Below are 14,876 nucleotides of genomic sequence, written 5' to 3'. Positions count from 1 at the left end.
ATGAGACATTCAAAGATCTTAGTCATTCCCATTCAGACCCAGTAGGTTCAGATGGCGAAAGTAATGAAAAACAAATTTACCTTTTTGTTAGGACGTCCCCGAGGTCACAGAAACAAGTTTCCAAGTCGATAGTAAAAGTTGCTGGATTCTCACCCATTCTTCATCTCCACAATCAGCCACAAGTAAGGCAGACGATCGGGTTGTGATAAGGACAGTCTGAGGAGTTGGGACACGCACTGTCCAGGTGTATGTTTCGCAAATGTACTCGTACTTCATAGGAACGGTATCTGTTGAGAAGAAAGTGGATTCATGCTCGTGAATAATCAGTACCAACAGGTACCTTTGTATTAAACTCATCCCTTACTTCAAAATATTTCTGCCAAACCAGATCTTGCTTTAGGTGGTTGGCACTTAAGAAGAGGACAGTAGATTGTCCTGTAGATGTAAAAGTAGGGAGTGGTTTAGAAGGTGCTTGCCTCTAATCAAACTACATCCATACATCTGCAAATGAAGACAACCTCCAGACTATTTCCTGATTATTGACTAATTAGTAATTAGACAACGCCTGTTAACCCGTGTGACCTTTTCCACTATGATGTTAGCAGTTTCTTCTTAGTTTAACCACTATCACTTAGGAGATGTCCGCTGGGAAAGCTTCAGAGGAAACGACAATAAATAATTATGTCCTCGGAGGAAAATCAGAAGTGGTCATCGTACAGTTTGACATCATCTTTGTTGTTGTTGTTGTCTAGTGAAATAATCTTACCTTTGACGCTGACTGATGTCGGGAGTTCAAGGCTTTTGTTGTTGTCAACCAGCTGACCTCCAGTGGAAGACGACTGTGAAGATGGTGTGGTGGCGCCCTCTGAAGTGTACAAATAATCGCTCTTGATGATCACTAGTCTTCGCAAGTTGTGTTCATCCAACGTGTCCACTCGAAACGTCTTCAACAAGCACGAGTTGTGTTCGCCTGAATCTCTTATCAAGTGACCAAACTTACAGTCAACTCCGCTCGTACAAAGGCGTAAGAGATCCTTTGCGCAAACATGGAGGTCCATGCAGAAGCCACCGCAAACGCCTGATCTGTTATAATAATCACAGACAGCAGGATTGCTGTAGAAAAAAATCTTGCGGATTTCATTGTTGGTGAAATGATCCAGCTTCAAGAGAGTACGCCTTGCGTTTGGCTCGAGGAGAAGTTGTGACTTAAAGGACAACTGTTTGGACACAGTTGCCTGCAACAAACGTTTTGCAGACGTGAAAGAACTTACAGGACTTGTGTTGCAGCTGAACTATTGTACCCGAACACCTTGGCTTGTCTGTTGTAAACAGACACATACTCCACGTCACCTGCTCTTTCAAACAGGAGAAATCGGTCCATGTGATCTTTCAGCCAGCTGATGATGTTTGCTTTTCTCATAAACTGGAGATGGCGCCCTCTCTCTGTCAAAAATGTATTGAATTGAGCTCTCCCGCCCAAAAACAAATAGAAGGAATCTGAAGACCCTAGTGACGTATTCGTCTGTGGTCATCTCTGCAACGACGTTGACGATGTCGCTGTATAAATACTATAAAGACTCAATGACGATGTTGCTGGTGTCATTTTAGCTGCGTCTACAATACCTCTAACGGTATAATTCTCCTTAACTCCTCTCCCTCAAATAGCTGACATTAAACGTGTCCAGAACCCACTCGTTATGGTCGGGAAGCTAGAAAAGAATGTCGAACCTACAGCCAGCCCCTGCTGTACATCTCTGTAGGATGAAACGAGACAGATGTGAGGTCTGGACAGTCATCGTCATCACAGCCTCTCGTGTTTTGTGCTTCATGCACACAGCGGATTACTGCGGATATGATGGTGTGGAGTTCATCAGCTGAAAAAGAAGACAGACCCAGCTTTCAGACACTTTCCTATTGGTCTCGTTTGAAGTCGTGTCCGAAACGACAGTTGGAACTCTTCGTGCAGTTGCCACTAATGAAGTATTTGCAACATGGAATTTAGAACAGTTTTGTTTTATGCACTTTTCGTAGCCTCGCTTTCGGAATGCAAAACAAATACTGGATCTCCGCAGAACACAGAGATGTACTAACACTTTGATACTTCGAAAGACCAAGAACCTGCTGCTGTCTGACATCCGCTTCAAAGCTTCTTCAATTCCTGTGCCTACTAGAAGCTGTGGCTCAAGCTAGTCTTCACTTTGGCTAACTTGGCTCTTCCATCCAATCCTGCAGCAGTACCTGATGACTTCCTCTTCCAGTCTTCATCAGCCATCATGAATGGCGCAGTCTTATTTTCTTTAATTGTATTCTTTTTGCTTCCTAGTCACTGTTTTTTTTCAAAACAGACAAAGAACACTCAAATAAAGTATTATATATTTTAGATTACCATATAAAAATGGAAAAAAAAGTATAACTTTGTTATGAAGATAAATCGTCACATTAGAGACGTACAGACGAGAATGTATCACTATTCTTCTTTTTTAAAAAAATTGCAAAAAGAAAATCATGCACAAGAAGAGGGTTGTTGATAATCCAGATGAGAAATGTTCAATAACCACTCTATTGTTTGACCATATTCTTCATCATCTAGAATAAATAATCGCTAACATAAAATGTACTTGTGAATTTCTGAATTGAATATATGACAGGCAAAGGTAATGTAAAAGTAAATAAAGTAATCATGAGTTGTCAACGATTTACCGTGTCCAGGTTGTGGTACAAGGAACCCCAAGTCCGCCTCTCTCCTTCCACCATCTGTGGTGTTTCCTGAAAACTCCGGTATCCATGTTGTGCTGGCAGGACAGTTTTGCCTTTACAAGTCTCCGCGATTTGCATGTGTTTTAGTACAAAATATCTACTGAGAAGAATGTGAAAACTAAACACAATGTATTAGCATCATCTTTTCTTACGACATATCAGTCGCTAACAGTATTGACTCCACAACTGTCAGACCCTGTCATCAGTACGTGCCGAGGTGAGCATTCCATGGCAGACAGACTGCAGGCCAGACACACTCACAGGACAAAGGCCAGAACTAATCTTGACAGTGCATCATACACTCCATATAACATTTAAATGAATGTGTAATCTTTAGTCTCTGACAAGACAACATATCTCTGTGTCCGATATTAGATTTCCTATCAATTCGTTGACACACCTTTGCTTGGACGGCTTGTTGTTGAAGATAAGTTTTCGTTCACAAATAATATATATATATATTATTGTCATTATAATACTATAAATACTAAAGAGGTTAAAAAGGAAGATTTTGCTATTTGGAATTGTTGCTTCAACTGCTATTAACCACGATGGAAATAACTGGTACTTCCAAAAAGAGATGTCCTCTAAAAAAGGCGTACTTAACAGAGTCCATTAAAAAGGGAGAAATGTTCATGCCTACAGCATGAGACAATGGGATTTTTAAATTTTGCGTCTTTGTTTTTCATTTTCTTATTAGCTGTAACAGAGCTTGCCAGGCCTACCAAGTAAACAAGTATGTAGAAGTAAGTAAATGAAATAAGAATTCAGTGAATTAAAGATTACTAAAAAAGGTAGAAAAACAAAAATGTTGTTGGAACCTTGTCAAAGTTATGATGCTACGAGGGGTATCTTTTTATGCCAGAACTATCTGTTGATGGCCATACCAGTTACCCTGTTACGATGACGGACGACGAAGAGACGGAGAGAAGGCGCGTGATCAGACGTTATCACCAAGACTCCTCACCCGAGAACAATATTTCAAATGACTGTGCATAGTTCATTACATAAAAATCTCATAATTACAGATTACAACACTTTATTTTACGAGATAACTTAACGATAAAGAGGTAAAATCCGTGATCTATTAAAAGTCCAAAGACCTGATGCGAAATGTGAATGCACTGATAATGTCAACCACCAGCGGCCTGAGATCAGACAGCTAGTACGATATCAAACATCTCACTAGAAGTAATGGTTCAGTAAAAACCGCACACATGGAAAAGCAGTCTAATGATTTAGAACTTTTTTCTTCCCTGTCTCACCTCATTAAGCCACTTTACTTATATACCCCACCCCACCGCACATTTCGAAAACACCTTTAGATGAAACCTCTTCTCTCTTTCAGCATCATGTCGAAGCTTTTTCCCTTTCCCGAAGTATGGATTTCCATCTTTGTAAGAATTGATAATCTATTGGTTTATAACACATAATTAGATCTGTAGAAAAGATGCCTACTTCTTGCGGATGCACGACATTACTGGTTGGTACCCGCAAACTGTGGATCTTTATTCTTTTTCTTGGTAATCAGCAAAATGATAAGGTTTCTTTTTACTGTTTTGGGGCCTTTTGTACCTATTAAACTTTAAACACTTTATCACAACTACGATGGGTGAGAGGAACTTAATACCATAAATGCACTCATAACACTGATTTAAAAAAATATTTTATTAATTTGTGAGGGTTTTTTGTCAGTGCGGGTGATAATCGTTTCCCCACTGTTTAGTGTTTATTTTTGAAATTTTTGTTCTTGAATGTAAAAATTTATAAAACATAATATACTTATAAAATACAATATTTGTTACTACAGCAACAACAAAATATAAAAATATGCTTGCAGCCTTCGAATTCCACACACACACACACACCTTCACTCTTCAAAACCAACCCATCTTCAGTATTTATCCCACAGCCCGGGTTCTGGACACGGAAGACGTGTACAATCTTATGATCATTAATGTCCATCGTCGAGAAGAACTGCCCAGACAGCATTGACACATGTTATGAACACTTTAAAAACGCTTACATCGTTGTAATCAGGTTAAGGTTTGAGATAAAACATTTACCAAATAAATATTTAAAATTTGAGAAATTTTAAAATGTAAGGAAACATAACATTTAAGCAAAAACATTAAACAAATGTATTGTAAACATTCCAAACGTTAGCGTTATTTACAATTCACATAAAAATATTTTTAAGATTTTATTATATATGTCTCATTGCTAAGTATGAGATTTGAAAATCAAAGCGGTTTATAAAACACAAATGCTACGTAACTAAATATTTGTTCTTCTTGTAGATTCATGGACTCCCGTGATTCCCTGCGGCGCGACATTTTGTTTGCAGCTGTACGTGTCTGCGCGATAAAACAAAAATGTTGTAATCTGTTGTCTTTGTTTACCACAGAGTTGGCGGAATTAAATTAAGAAAGACAGAGCTGTTAATACACACCGATACAAACAATCACGATTCACTGTCCTGTAGAGAAGGTGCTCGAAGTTTTAGATTTACAGAGTCGAATAACAGTTCGCACCAGCAGACACAAGAATCTCAGCGACAACATGGAGCCAGTATTTATAGACAGACTATATATAATTTGGATGAAAATAGTGGTGAGGACGTTGAGAATTCTAATTTTAGTGAATTTGAAGATTTTATTGATGGACCATTTGATCCAGTGATATCTTCAGACAGTGAAGGTGAAACAGATACAGATATGGCAATACGGTTAATACAGTTGGCATATAAATGTATATGTGTGTGTGCTGACACCACTACCATTACTTGTTATGTACTAACTGCTTGCATTTATTTCATTGCTGTACCATCATCTGTGGCTGAAACAGCACCCCTTATGTAATCATTTCTGGTTATGGTGTAGATTTGTTGTTACATTTTCTTAAATTTTCTTAATGGATGATAGTATTATTAATAACCTTTTATTTCCATGGCATCATAATATTGCATACCAGAAAAGCAAATGTCAGTCAATACAATCATATGTCAGCTGAACAAATTGCATACTATGCTTCATTCACCATGATTCCTCTCTAGATGATCTGTAGAGTAAATATGACAGATGAAGTCGAAAGTTTAATCCAGTCCCATGAAGACAAAATGTTAGCCTCTCTGGGAATGGTTCAGTGATGGAGTTTTTTTTTCAGCACTCAAAGAGGGAGAATACTGGCAACAACTGAGGTGACAAAACATGTGAAGGGAACTCTGCCAGATAGGTTTACCTGGACTCTTCATATCTTTACCTTTTGTGGTTCAAAGGGTACTTTTATACTGTTTATTCATTGTCATATATATATATAATTATAGTTATAGACTGGATGTTTGATGATTTCATCAGCCTGGTTAATATTGTTTTGGTCAGTCTATTGATACAATTTAAAAGTACTGTTCATATTTATTTTTTAAAAGGCTTTGGGGTACTGTCAGTGTCTTCATATCACTCAGATATTGCTGAAGGTTTATTGTGTTTACAGACTGGAACATACACCCACATGACCATTAACATCTACTAAATGGTCTGTAGTCTCAGTGAACAGACAGTAAACTGATTTTTCATGTAACATCTGCACAATATTGTGTGGTAGAGCAGTGCAATCTTATTCCTGATGTACTTTTTAACTTCAAAAAGAAATGACCTTTTCAGATGAGTATTTGGTTGCCAGACAAGCAGTTGATCATAGCCAGAGTATATCAAATCTTCAAACAACAGATGATCACAGAAAAAAGGTCCCAAAGAATGGAAGAGGAAGAGAAACAAGTATGTACATTTTTTGTTTCTTTTGTTTGAGCTATAGAATAACAGGGATTAAGGAATGCATAGGTTTGGCGAACACTTGACAAGATCAGTACAGATTCCTATTGTACGTTTTCAAAAATGCCTGAGTACTGTTGATGGGGCATCTATACAAGTCCAAAAATGTAGCATTTTTGTGGTCTGGAGCCATGAATTGATATCAGCTGTTTAACAATAACCACAGGTCATCTTTGCAAAAATTTATTTCAATTTTTTGTGAGGGTAATATTGATATTATGATTGGTATAGCATAGGAATTATTTATTATTTTATTCTTCAGTCTTTTAGTCTTTCTTATATTTAAAAAAATTTTCATGTAACTGCACACTTATTTGGTATGCTTGTTAATTAGGTTAGGGCTGTAGACAGTTCACAAGATAACATTTACTAATCTCCTTTAATCCAAAATTCTGTTTAATATTTTTTTTTCACAAATAGGTTCTGCATATACTACCTAAAGCCTTTTCATAGTCTGCGAAAGCTCAGTTAGCTTCCTACATAAATAATTAAAATCTCAGTAGTGATGTGTAAAGTAATTAGATAATAGTACAGAATTTAGAAGCCCAGTCGAAATTCTACTTGGTTTTTTGCAAGGTCATTTTCCTCCAATTAATATTTCAAACTTTTATTAAGACTAATACTGGTTCTCGTTCTTACAGTCGATAGATGTTGAGGAAAATATATGAACTCTAGAAATATAACATTCTCATGCAAAGACCGTTTTGAAATATCCGTTATATAAGGACACTTAAGAAAACTAATCAAAAAGAGAGGGCATTCAACAGTTTAGCTGTAGGTCTTCGCAATTACCACCTCATGGTTACCTGGTTGTTGTTATTTATTTATTTTTTTGTCATAGAAGTAAATAGAAGGCAACGAAAGAGAGGTCTACGGAGGAGATGATGTCCTTGCCCAACTGGCTAGAAGGGGGCTGCTCTCCCTCTATCTCCAATTTATCGGTATTTCGTAAAGTTTTGTGCCTAATGTTTATCAGCACCTGTGCTACGATATTGCTACGTGGCTGTTTTGTGTACTTGTAATGTGCGTGGTAAAGACAGGTCTGACATGTCTGACATTTTGTGCATCTGCAGTTAGCTAAGCTTATAATAACCATTAACCTGACAAGAGCTGTTTGACTGGAAATATTTCTGCATTTAGTAACTCATTAAAGACTTCATGCAAGGCAAGGATTGACTGATTTATTAATTTTATCAAAACGATTTTACTCTCTGGAAGTCTGTATCATACATCTTACATATGCTACTGGTAGTATTGCAGCTGTCGCACAATAACTTGGAATAAATCACAATTATAGACAAAGCTTCCATATCAGTACACATTAGCTCATTAGCTAACTAAATGATGTCAAGAAGACAAAAAAAGATAGCATTCATATCAACTCCCTTTTGCAGAAGCAAAATCATGGACATGATCGTCTGCTTTAGACCTTCAACTGTTACCTCGCTGGTCTTCTCGTAACCTCGAGAGTAGTGAGCATGACAATATAGTCTTCATGTTCACCCGTATCTCGCTTGAAAATACGGATTACGTGTGTAGAGAAAACCTTCTCCTCACTCTGTTACACCTCAAGCAATGACACACCTGTCCTTGTCCTTGGGCTTTCTAACAGGTAATGAGCTTTGATCTTGCCTCGTAGGCAGGGAGACAATTGTGAATGTATCTAACTCCGGAGACGTTGAATCCTCGCTGAATGATAGATGTGAAAAACCTGAAGGACCATTAGGTGATGACATTTGTGTCTGAGGTGTTCTTCCCGGTACAGACTGCGCGGAAGTGAACTGCGGTGATCTTGACCGTGGCTGCACTGGTGGCGACATAGTCGACTGGTGTGACACTGGCTGCACTGCTGAAAAGGCAGAAGACTGGTGGTCTGAAGATCTGTAAGAAGTCCAAAAGGCTTTCTCTAAAGTAGAGTCCCGGAAAGAAGTGGATGCACCCCTACTCCCCGTGGTCTTATAATAATTCACTGTAGATGGCTGCACTGTGGTCTTTTTCAATAAACTTTTTGGAGACGAAGGATGGAGGTAAGGTTGACTATGGGATAAGGATGGAACAGATACCGAGGTGCGAACCTGTGACTGTTGTTTTTTGCCTGAAACATCAGTGTACTGAATTAAATACTCCGGGTAGCTCTGTGCCAGGTCAAAGATGACGAAGATGGATGGATTGGACAAATCATTCACGCATGAATCGTACATCTTCAGTCGGTCACGCTCTGGTGGCTTAGTGTAAGAAGGATCACCCAAAGTGTACTGCCCCACCAGGATCCTTCCCAGAAACATGAACCGCAGGGGGTCGCCTCTGACTGTGGTGTCTGCACTTGTGTAGCTGTGACTGTACTTGGCTGTGGTGGAGAAGTAAGCTCCCTTGCCGTGAATAGCTCCAACATTTTCTCCAGACCTGCGGAAGTCGAAGCTGTTGGCGCAGATGCCCCTGGCCGTCTGAAGTGTCGGCGTTCCGTGAAACAACTGACGCTCGTCCACCTCTTCGGGTTTTTGACCTCGCGGGGTCATGGCTCTTCTGGCACTGAAGAAGATAAAAGAATAAACAAAAGTACTCGCTTATGGAAAGACATTTACACATAAGTTTGCTGAAATAAATCATCGAAGAGCCTACGTTATAACACATACAGAAGTTGTTATGAGTACATTCATCGACATATAATTATATGTTCACAGAGTGTGTTACAGAAACAAAAGCGCGTGTGCACACACACGTACCTGCAGTATTTATCCCACAGACCCGGATTCTGCACACGAAGCACGTGTACAAACTTTTGCTCCGTCATGCTCATCGTCGAGAAGAACTGTCGCTGAACGGTGATGTACTCTGGGTCAGCTGCCTCCAACTCCACGAGCTCAAAGTCCTGGAAGTGGTCCACGGCAGACCAGTGTTTAGGTACTTGATGCACGACTGACGGAACCTCGGCCAACAGCAACGATGACCTTACAGAATACATCGATAATATTTATGTCTAATTTGAATGTTCATCCCATCTTAGTTTATGGAATGGTTGCTCGATCTAGGAATTAATCAGCCTTAATTGCATATGCAAAATTTCCGTTACTCTGACCAGCAAGTACTTGTAAATTCAAAATAAGCATCTTGCTAGACATTACTTTCACCTGGAAATTCATTGTGTCAAGCAAGAAGACAGAGTTGAATTCTTTTTTTTTTTTTTTTTTTTTGAAATCTCACATTTTTGGTACTTCCGATTTCTTAGTAGGTTCAAAGACTGGCCGCCGACAGATAGGTGTACCTCCCTGTGTATGTAGGTTGGTTTGTGTCATGGGCAGGCTGTGAGTGTCCACCATCAGGCGAAGGTCTTCAAACTCAAAGTAGTACTTGTGTTGTCCCTTGAGGTACTTCTCCTCCAGAGTGTACTGCAGGCTTCCCTGTCATTGCACACAATAAAATACATGCAAAATTGCGCACATGCAAACTCTAGTATAGCATATTCACAGATTACTGCATATAAGCTGGTTTGAATCATAAGAATAAGGCAATACAATCTGTGTAAGATTATGAAAAATCATCTCACATTACCGGGTACAACTGAACGGGGGTGGCCATGCACACAATAAAAATACATGCAAAATTGAGCTCACAACATACTCTCATTATTTTAACCCACCTGTAGATACTTACGACTATAAACTAGTTTGAACCATAAATAGTAAGCAATTACAATCTGTGTGAGAACATGAAAAAGGCCAGCTACATACCGGGTAGAAAGGAGGGTAGGTACCATCACGCTCTTGTCGATACCACACCCACTGAGTGTAGAAGCTGAGAGGAGTTCCAGGTGTTGCAGTCACATATGATGTGTCGACAGTCGTTTCAGTTTGAATGTTTGTTCCATCGCGATATTGCTGACATAGTATTAAAGTCTATGTGCTCAATTCCACGTATACTGAAAACTTGGAAACAGATTAAGAACAGTTTCAGTAAAAAAATGTTCTAGCTCGTGTAAATAAGCGCAGACTAAGGGAATATTGTCATCTAAACAAACAAGCAATAAACAATGCACACATATCCTTATGGCGCCCGGTTTCCCTTACACACACAGAGATAAAGACAAAGACATTTAGTACATTTCCAAACACTAACAAGAAAGGTTCTATTTCGTTGTTAAATATGTTTGAGACATGGCTACTCCTTTTCTTTTATCTGGGTAGCTGTGTTACTGTCCCAGCGTAATGTTATAGAAACACTTTAAATGTTGCAGCTAAAAAAAACAGCTATAAATAGAAATGAAATAAAGCTGTATTATTACTTTTACCTTAGTTCCTCTGCTGACCATTGCGAGAACTTACTATTTGTAAAATACCAATGTACCCGATAAATCGAACATTGAACATTGAGAGGGATGGACAATTGCGGAAGTCTTTTCTCCTATAAGGAGCTTCAATCTTTATAACAATGGATACCCAGTCGATCTCACTGACCACAACTCTTTCTTCAAAGATGCTTTATATTGTCTGTTTAATTCTGTTCAGGTGGGGTAAGTGAAAATCTATTTTACCTTTTTGTTGAGGATGTCCCCGAGATCACAGAACAAGTTTCCAAGTTGATGCTGACACTTGCGAGGACTCTCCGCCATTTTCCATCCTCCAGAACCAGCCACAAGTAAGGCAGACGATCAGAATTGTGATAACGGGGACAGTCTGGGGAGTTTGGGACACGCACCTGTCCAGTGTATGTTTCACAAGTACTCGTACTTCCTAAGGAACGGTATCTGTTGAGGAAACAAGTGGATTCATGCTCGTGAAAGATCAGACCAGCTGGTACCTTTGTATCAAACTCATTCCTTACTGGAGAACCGTATTTTCTGCCTAAACCAGATCATTGTTCTTCCATCTAATCAAATTACACCATTCCCTTACCCAGCCCTTTGCAAACGACAACAACAAGCTACAGAGGATGCCATTTCTGGTTATTGACTAATTAGTAATTAGACATTTCTGGTAGCCCTTGTAACTTTTTCTACTATGATGTTAGCAGCTTCTTCTTTACCAGTCAGTCTCTGGCTTGAGGAGATGTCCGCTGGAATGCTTCACATTTGTCCTCACTGATCGTACTTACCACCTCAGTCACACGAAAACTGTCCTTCGATGCTTGCAGCCACTCAAGATTCAGTCTACATATAATAAGTCACTGTTCTTTTTAATTTTTCTTTTATGTTTACCGTTATCACTTTGTTTCAACTCCTTCAACCAAATGACACAAATACGGCAAGTTTATAATACAGCCACATGAAAACTTTGTATCATAGGCAATGAACGTTTTAGAAAGTTTGCTTGCGAATAGTAGAATAATTTATTTATTAGACGTTAACGCCAATTCGACACATGAAATACTGCCGTCCATGTACATTTCTTTACCTTTGAAGCTGACTAACGTATGGAGTTTGACGCTTTTGTTGTTGTCAGCCAGCTGATCTCCAGTGACGCTGTGAAGACGGAGTGCTGGCGCCCTCTGGTGTGTCCAAACAGTCTCCCTTGATGATCACTAGTTTCGCAAGACGTGTTTCCCACGTGTCCATTCGAAACGCCTTCAACACGTACGAGTTGTGTTCGCCTGAATCTCTTATCACGTGACCAACTTACAGTCAACTCCGCTCGTACAAAGGCATAAGAGATCCTTTGCGCAAACATGGAGTCCGTGCAGCCGTCATAGAAACAGCCTATGTGTTATGATATTCACAGACAGCAGGATTGCTGTAGAAAAAAATTTTGCTAATTTCCGTGGTGGTGAAATGATCCAACTTCAGAGAGAGGACCCTTGGCGTTTGGCTCGAGGAGAAGCTGTGACTTAAAGGACAACTGGTTTGGACACAGTTGCCTGCAACAAAACGTTTGCAGACGTGAAAAAACTTACAAGACTTGTTGTTGCAGCCTGAACTATTGTACCCGAAGCACACCTTGGCTTGTCTGCTGTAAACAGACACATACTTCACATCACCTGATCTTTCAAACAGAATAAATCGGTCCATGTGATCTTTCAGCCATCTGGTGATGTTTACCTGTCTCATAAACTGGAGATGGCGCCTTCTTTCTGTCAAAAATGTATTGAATTGAGCTCGCCCGCCAAAATGCAGTAGGAGGAATCTGAAGACCCTAGTAACGTATTCGTCTGTGTCTTCTTCTGCTAACGTTGACGATGTCGCTGCAGAACTACTAAGAAGACTCGATGACGATGTTGCTGGTCTCATTTGAGGTGCGTCTAAAATACCTCTAACAAGTATGATTCTCCTTAACTCCTCCTCCGTCAAATAGCTGACATTAAACGTGTCCAGAACCCACTCGTTATGATCGGACGCTAGAAGAGAATGTCCGAACCTACAGCCAGCCCCTGCTGTACATCTCGTAGGATGAAAAAGAGAGCAATGTGAAGGGTCTGGACAGTCATCGTCATCACAGCCTCTCGTGTTGCTTCATGCACACAGCGGATTACTGCGGATATGATGTGTGGAGTTCATCAGCTGAAAAGAAGACAGACCCAGCCTTTCAGACACTTTCCTATGTCTCGTTTGAAGGTCGTGTCCGAAACGACAGTTGAACTCTTCGTGCAGTTGCCACTAATGAAGCCTTACACACATGGAATTGAGAACAGTTTCTGTTTGTGCACTTTTCGTAGCCTTCCTTTTGGAATGGAAAGCAAATACTGGCATCCTCGCAGAACAGAGATTACTTAACACTTTATTCTTCTGAAAGACCAAGAACCTACTGCTTCTGACATCCCGCCTCAAGGACGCCTGTCATTCCCATGTCACCTACAAGGTTTCTGTGGTGCAGGAAATTTTTGACTTTGTAGAACTTGGCTCTTCCATCAAACCCTGTAAGCAATAGTTTGACGACTTCCTCTTCCCATTCTTCGTCGTCCATTATGACTGCTCAGTCTTAAGTTGTTTCCTTTTATTATATTCTTCTTGTTTCCTTGTTACTTTTTCTTAAAAAACGGAAATGAGATCACACGTTATAATATGGATTACAAATATATATATATAATAGTCGATTCTTACAAAACCGAAAGAGACCTAGAGACGACGATGCCTCACTATTTTTCCTTTAAACAAAATAAAATAGGAAAAATAATAAATACTTGTACAGATAGGAGGATGTTGATAATCCAGATGAGAAATGTTCATTAATCTCTCTTATATTTGACTGCATTCTTAACTCGTATAAGAATAAATAATCTATTAAACACAAAAGTAATTGTGAATTTCTGAATGATTCTTATGACAGGCAAAGGCAAATGTGATAAAGAAATAACAACATGAGCTGTCAACGATTTACCTTGTTTAGGGTGTAACACGAAGAATCCCAAGTCCATCTCTCTCCTTCCACCATCTGTGATGTTCCATGAAAACTCCGGTATCCATGTTGTGCTGGCAGGGCAGTTTTACCTTTACAAGTCTTCTCGATTTGCAGCTGTTTTAGTACAAAATATCTACTGAGAAGAATGTGAAAACTAAACACAATGAATTAGCAGCATCTTGTCTTACGACACATCAGTCGCTAACAGTATTGACTCCACAACTGTCAGACCCTGTCATCAGCTACGTGCTGACTGTGAGGCATCCCATGGCAGACAGACAGCAGGCCAGACACACTCACAGGACAAAGGCCAGAGCTAATCTAGACAGTGCATCATACACTCTAGATAACATTTAAACGAATGTGTAATCTTTAGTCTCTGACAAGCCAGCATATCTCTGTGTCCTATATCCTATTTCCTATCAGTTCGTTGACACACCTTTGCATAGACAGATTGTTGTTTTTCGTTGAGATAACCAGCATGATCACGTTCGCAAAAATTCATTATTATTTTATTATGTACATCATCATTCATCATCATCCATCATGCATAATCCATTCATTATCCATGATCACACAAGAAGTGAACAAAAACTAATATTTTAAAATTAAATATTGTTGCTTCTGATGCTAGTAATGATAATGTAAATAACGAGAAACTGACGACTTCAGTCATCTGTAAAAGAAAACATTTAACAGTGTCTGTCTAATGGCGAACACGTTTCAGAGCTTATGGCCATAAGACAATGGAAGTTCTAAATTTTGCTCCTCGTTCTTCATTTCTGAGTATCTGTTCACGCCTACAAAAAGACCGAAATGGTAATAATTTAGAGAATGAAAGATTGCTGAAAAATGTGGGAGAATTGTTTCCTGAACTTTTACCTTTTACGTGTAAGCTATGATGCGAGACATGTTTTCTTTTTGACCAGAGCTATAGGTTGTTAGCCCTACTAGTAACCTCTTA

The 14,876-nt window shown here is 39.3% G+C and overlaps 2 protein-coding genes across 2 annotated transcripts; both read right to left on the bottom strand.

The window, feature by feature from the left end:
• Positions 1 to 149: 149 nt before the first annotated feature.
• Positions 150 to 2,272, bottom strand: LOC112557667. Its single transcript, XM_025227659.1, has 4 exons — positions 2,198 to 2,272; positions 767 to 1,235; positions 238 to 287; positions 150 to 158 (listed from the first exon to the last, which is right to left on the bottom strand). Exons 1-4 carry the CDS (start codon positions 2,270 to 2,272, stop codon positions 150 to 152), a joined length of 603 nt encoding a protein of 200 aa, XP_025083444.1.
• Positions 2,273 to 7,850: 5,578 nt separating this feature from the next.
• LOC112557666 (poly [ADP-ribose] polymerase 11-like) lies at positions 7,851 to 11,193 on the bottom strand. The gene is made up of 5 exons (XM_025227658.1): positions 11,116 to 11,193; positions 10,316 to 10,462; positions 9,789 to 9,985; positions 9,311 to 9,535; positions 7,851 to 9,116 (listed from the first exon to the last, which is right to left on the bottom strand). The coding sequence occupies exons 1-5, from the start codon at positions 11,191 to 11,193 to the stop codon at positions 8,156 to 8,158; spliced, it is 1,608 nt and encodes a 535-aa protein (XP_025083443.1). The 3' UTR covers positions 7,851 to 8,155.
• Positions 11,194 to 14,876: the final 3,683 nt, after the last annotated feature.

The sequence above is a fragment of the Pomacea canaliculata genome, linkage group LG2, assembly GCF_003073045.1.
Source record: "Pomacea canaliculata isolate SZHN2017 linkage group LG2, ASM307304v1, whole genome shotgun sequence".
In the NCBI taxonomy this organism is placed as follows: domain Eukaryota; kingdom Metazoa; phylum Mollusca; class Gastropoda; order Architaenioglossa; family Ampullariidae; genus Pomacea; species Pomacea canaliculata.
Note: the sequence above shows the minus strand (reverse complement) of the source record. Positions and strands in the feature narration are given on the sequence as shown.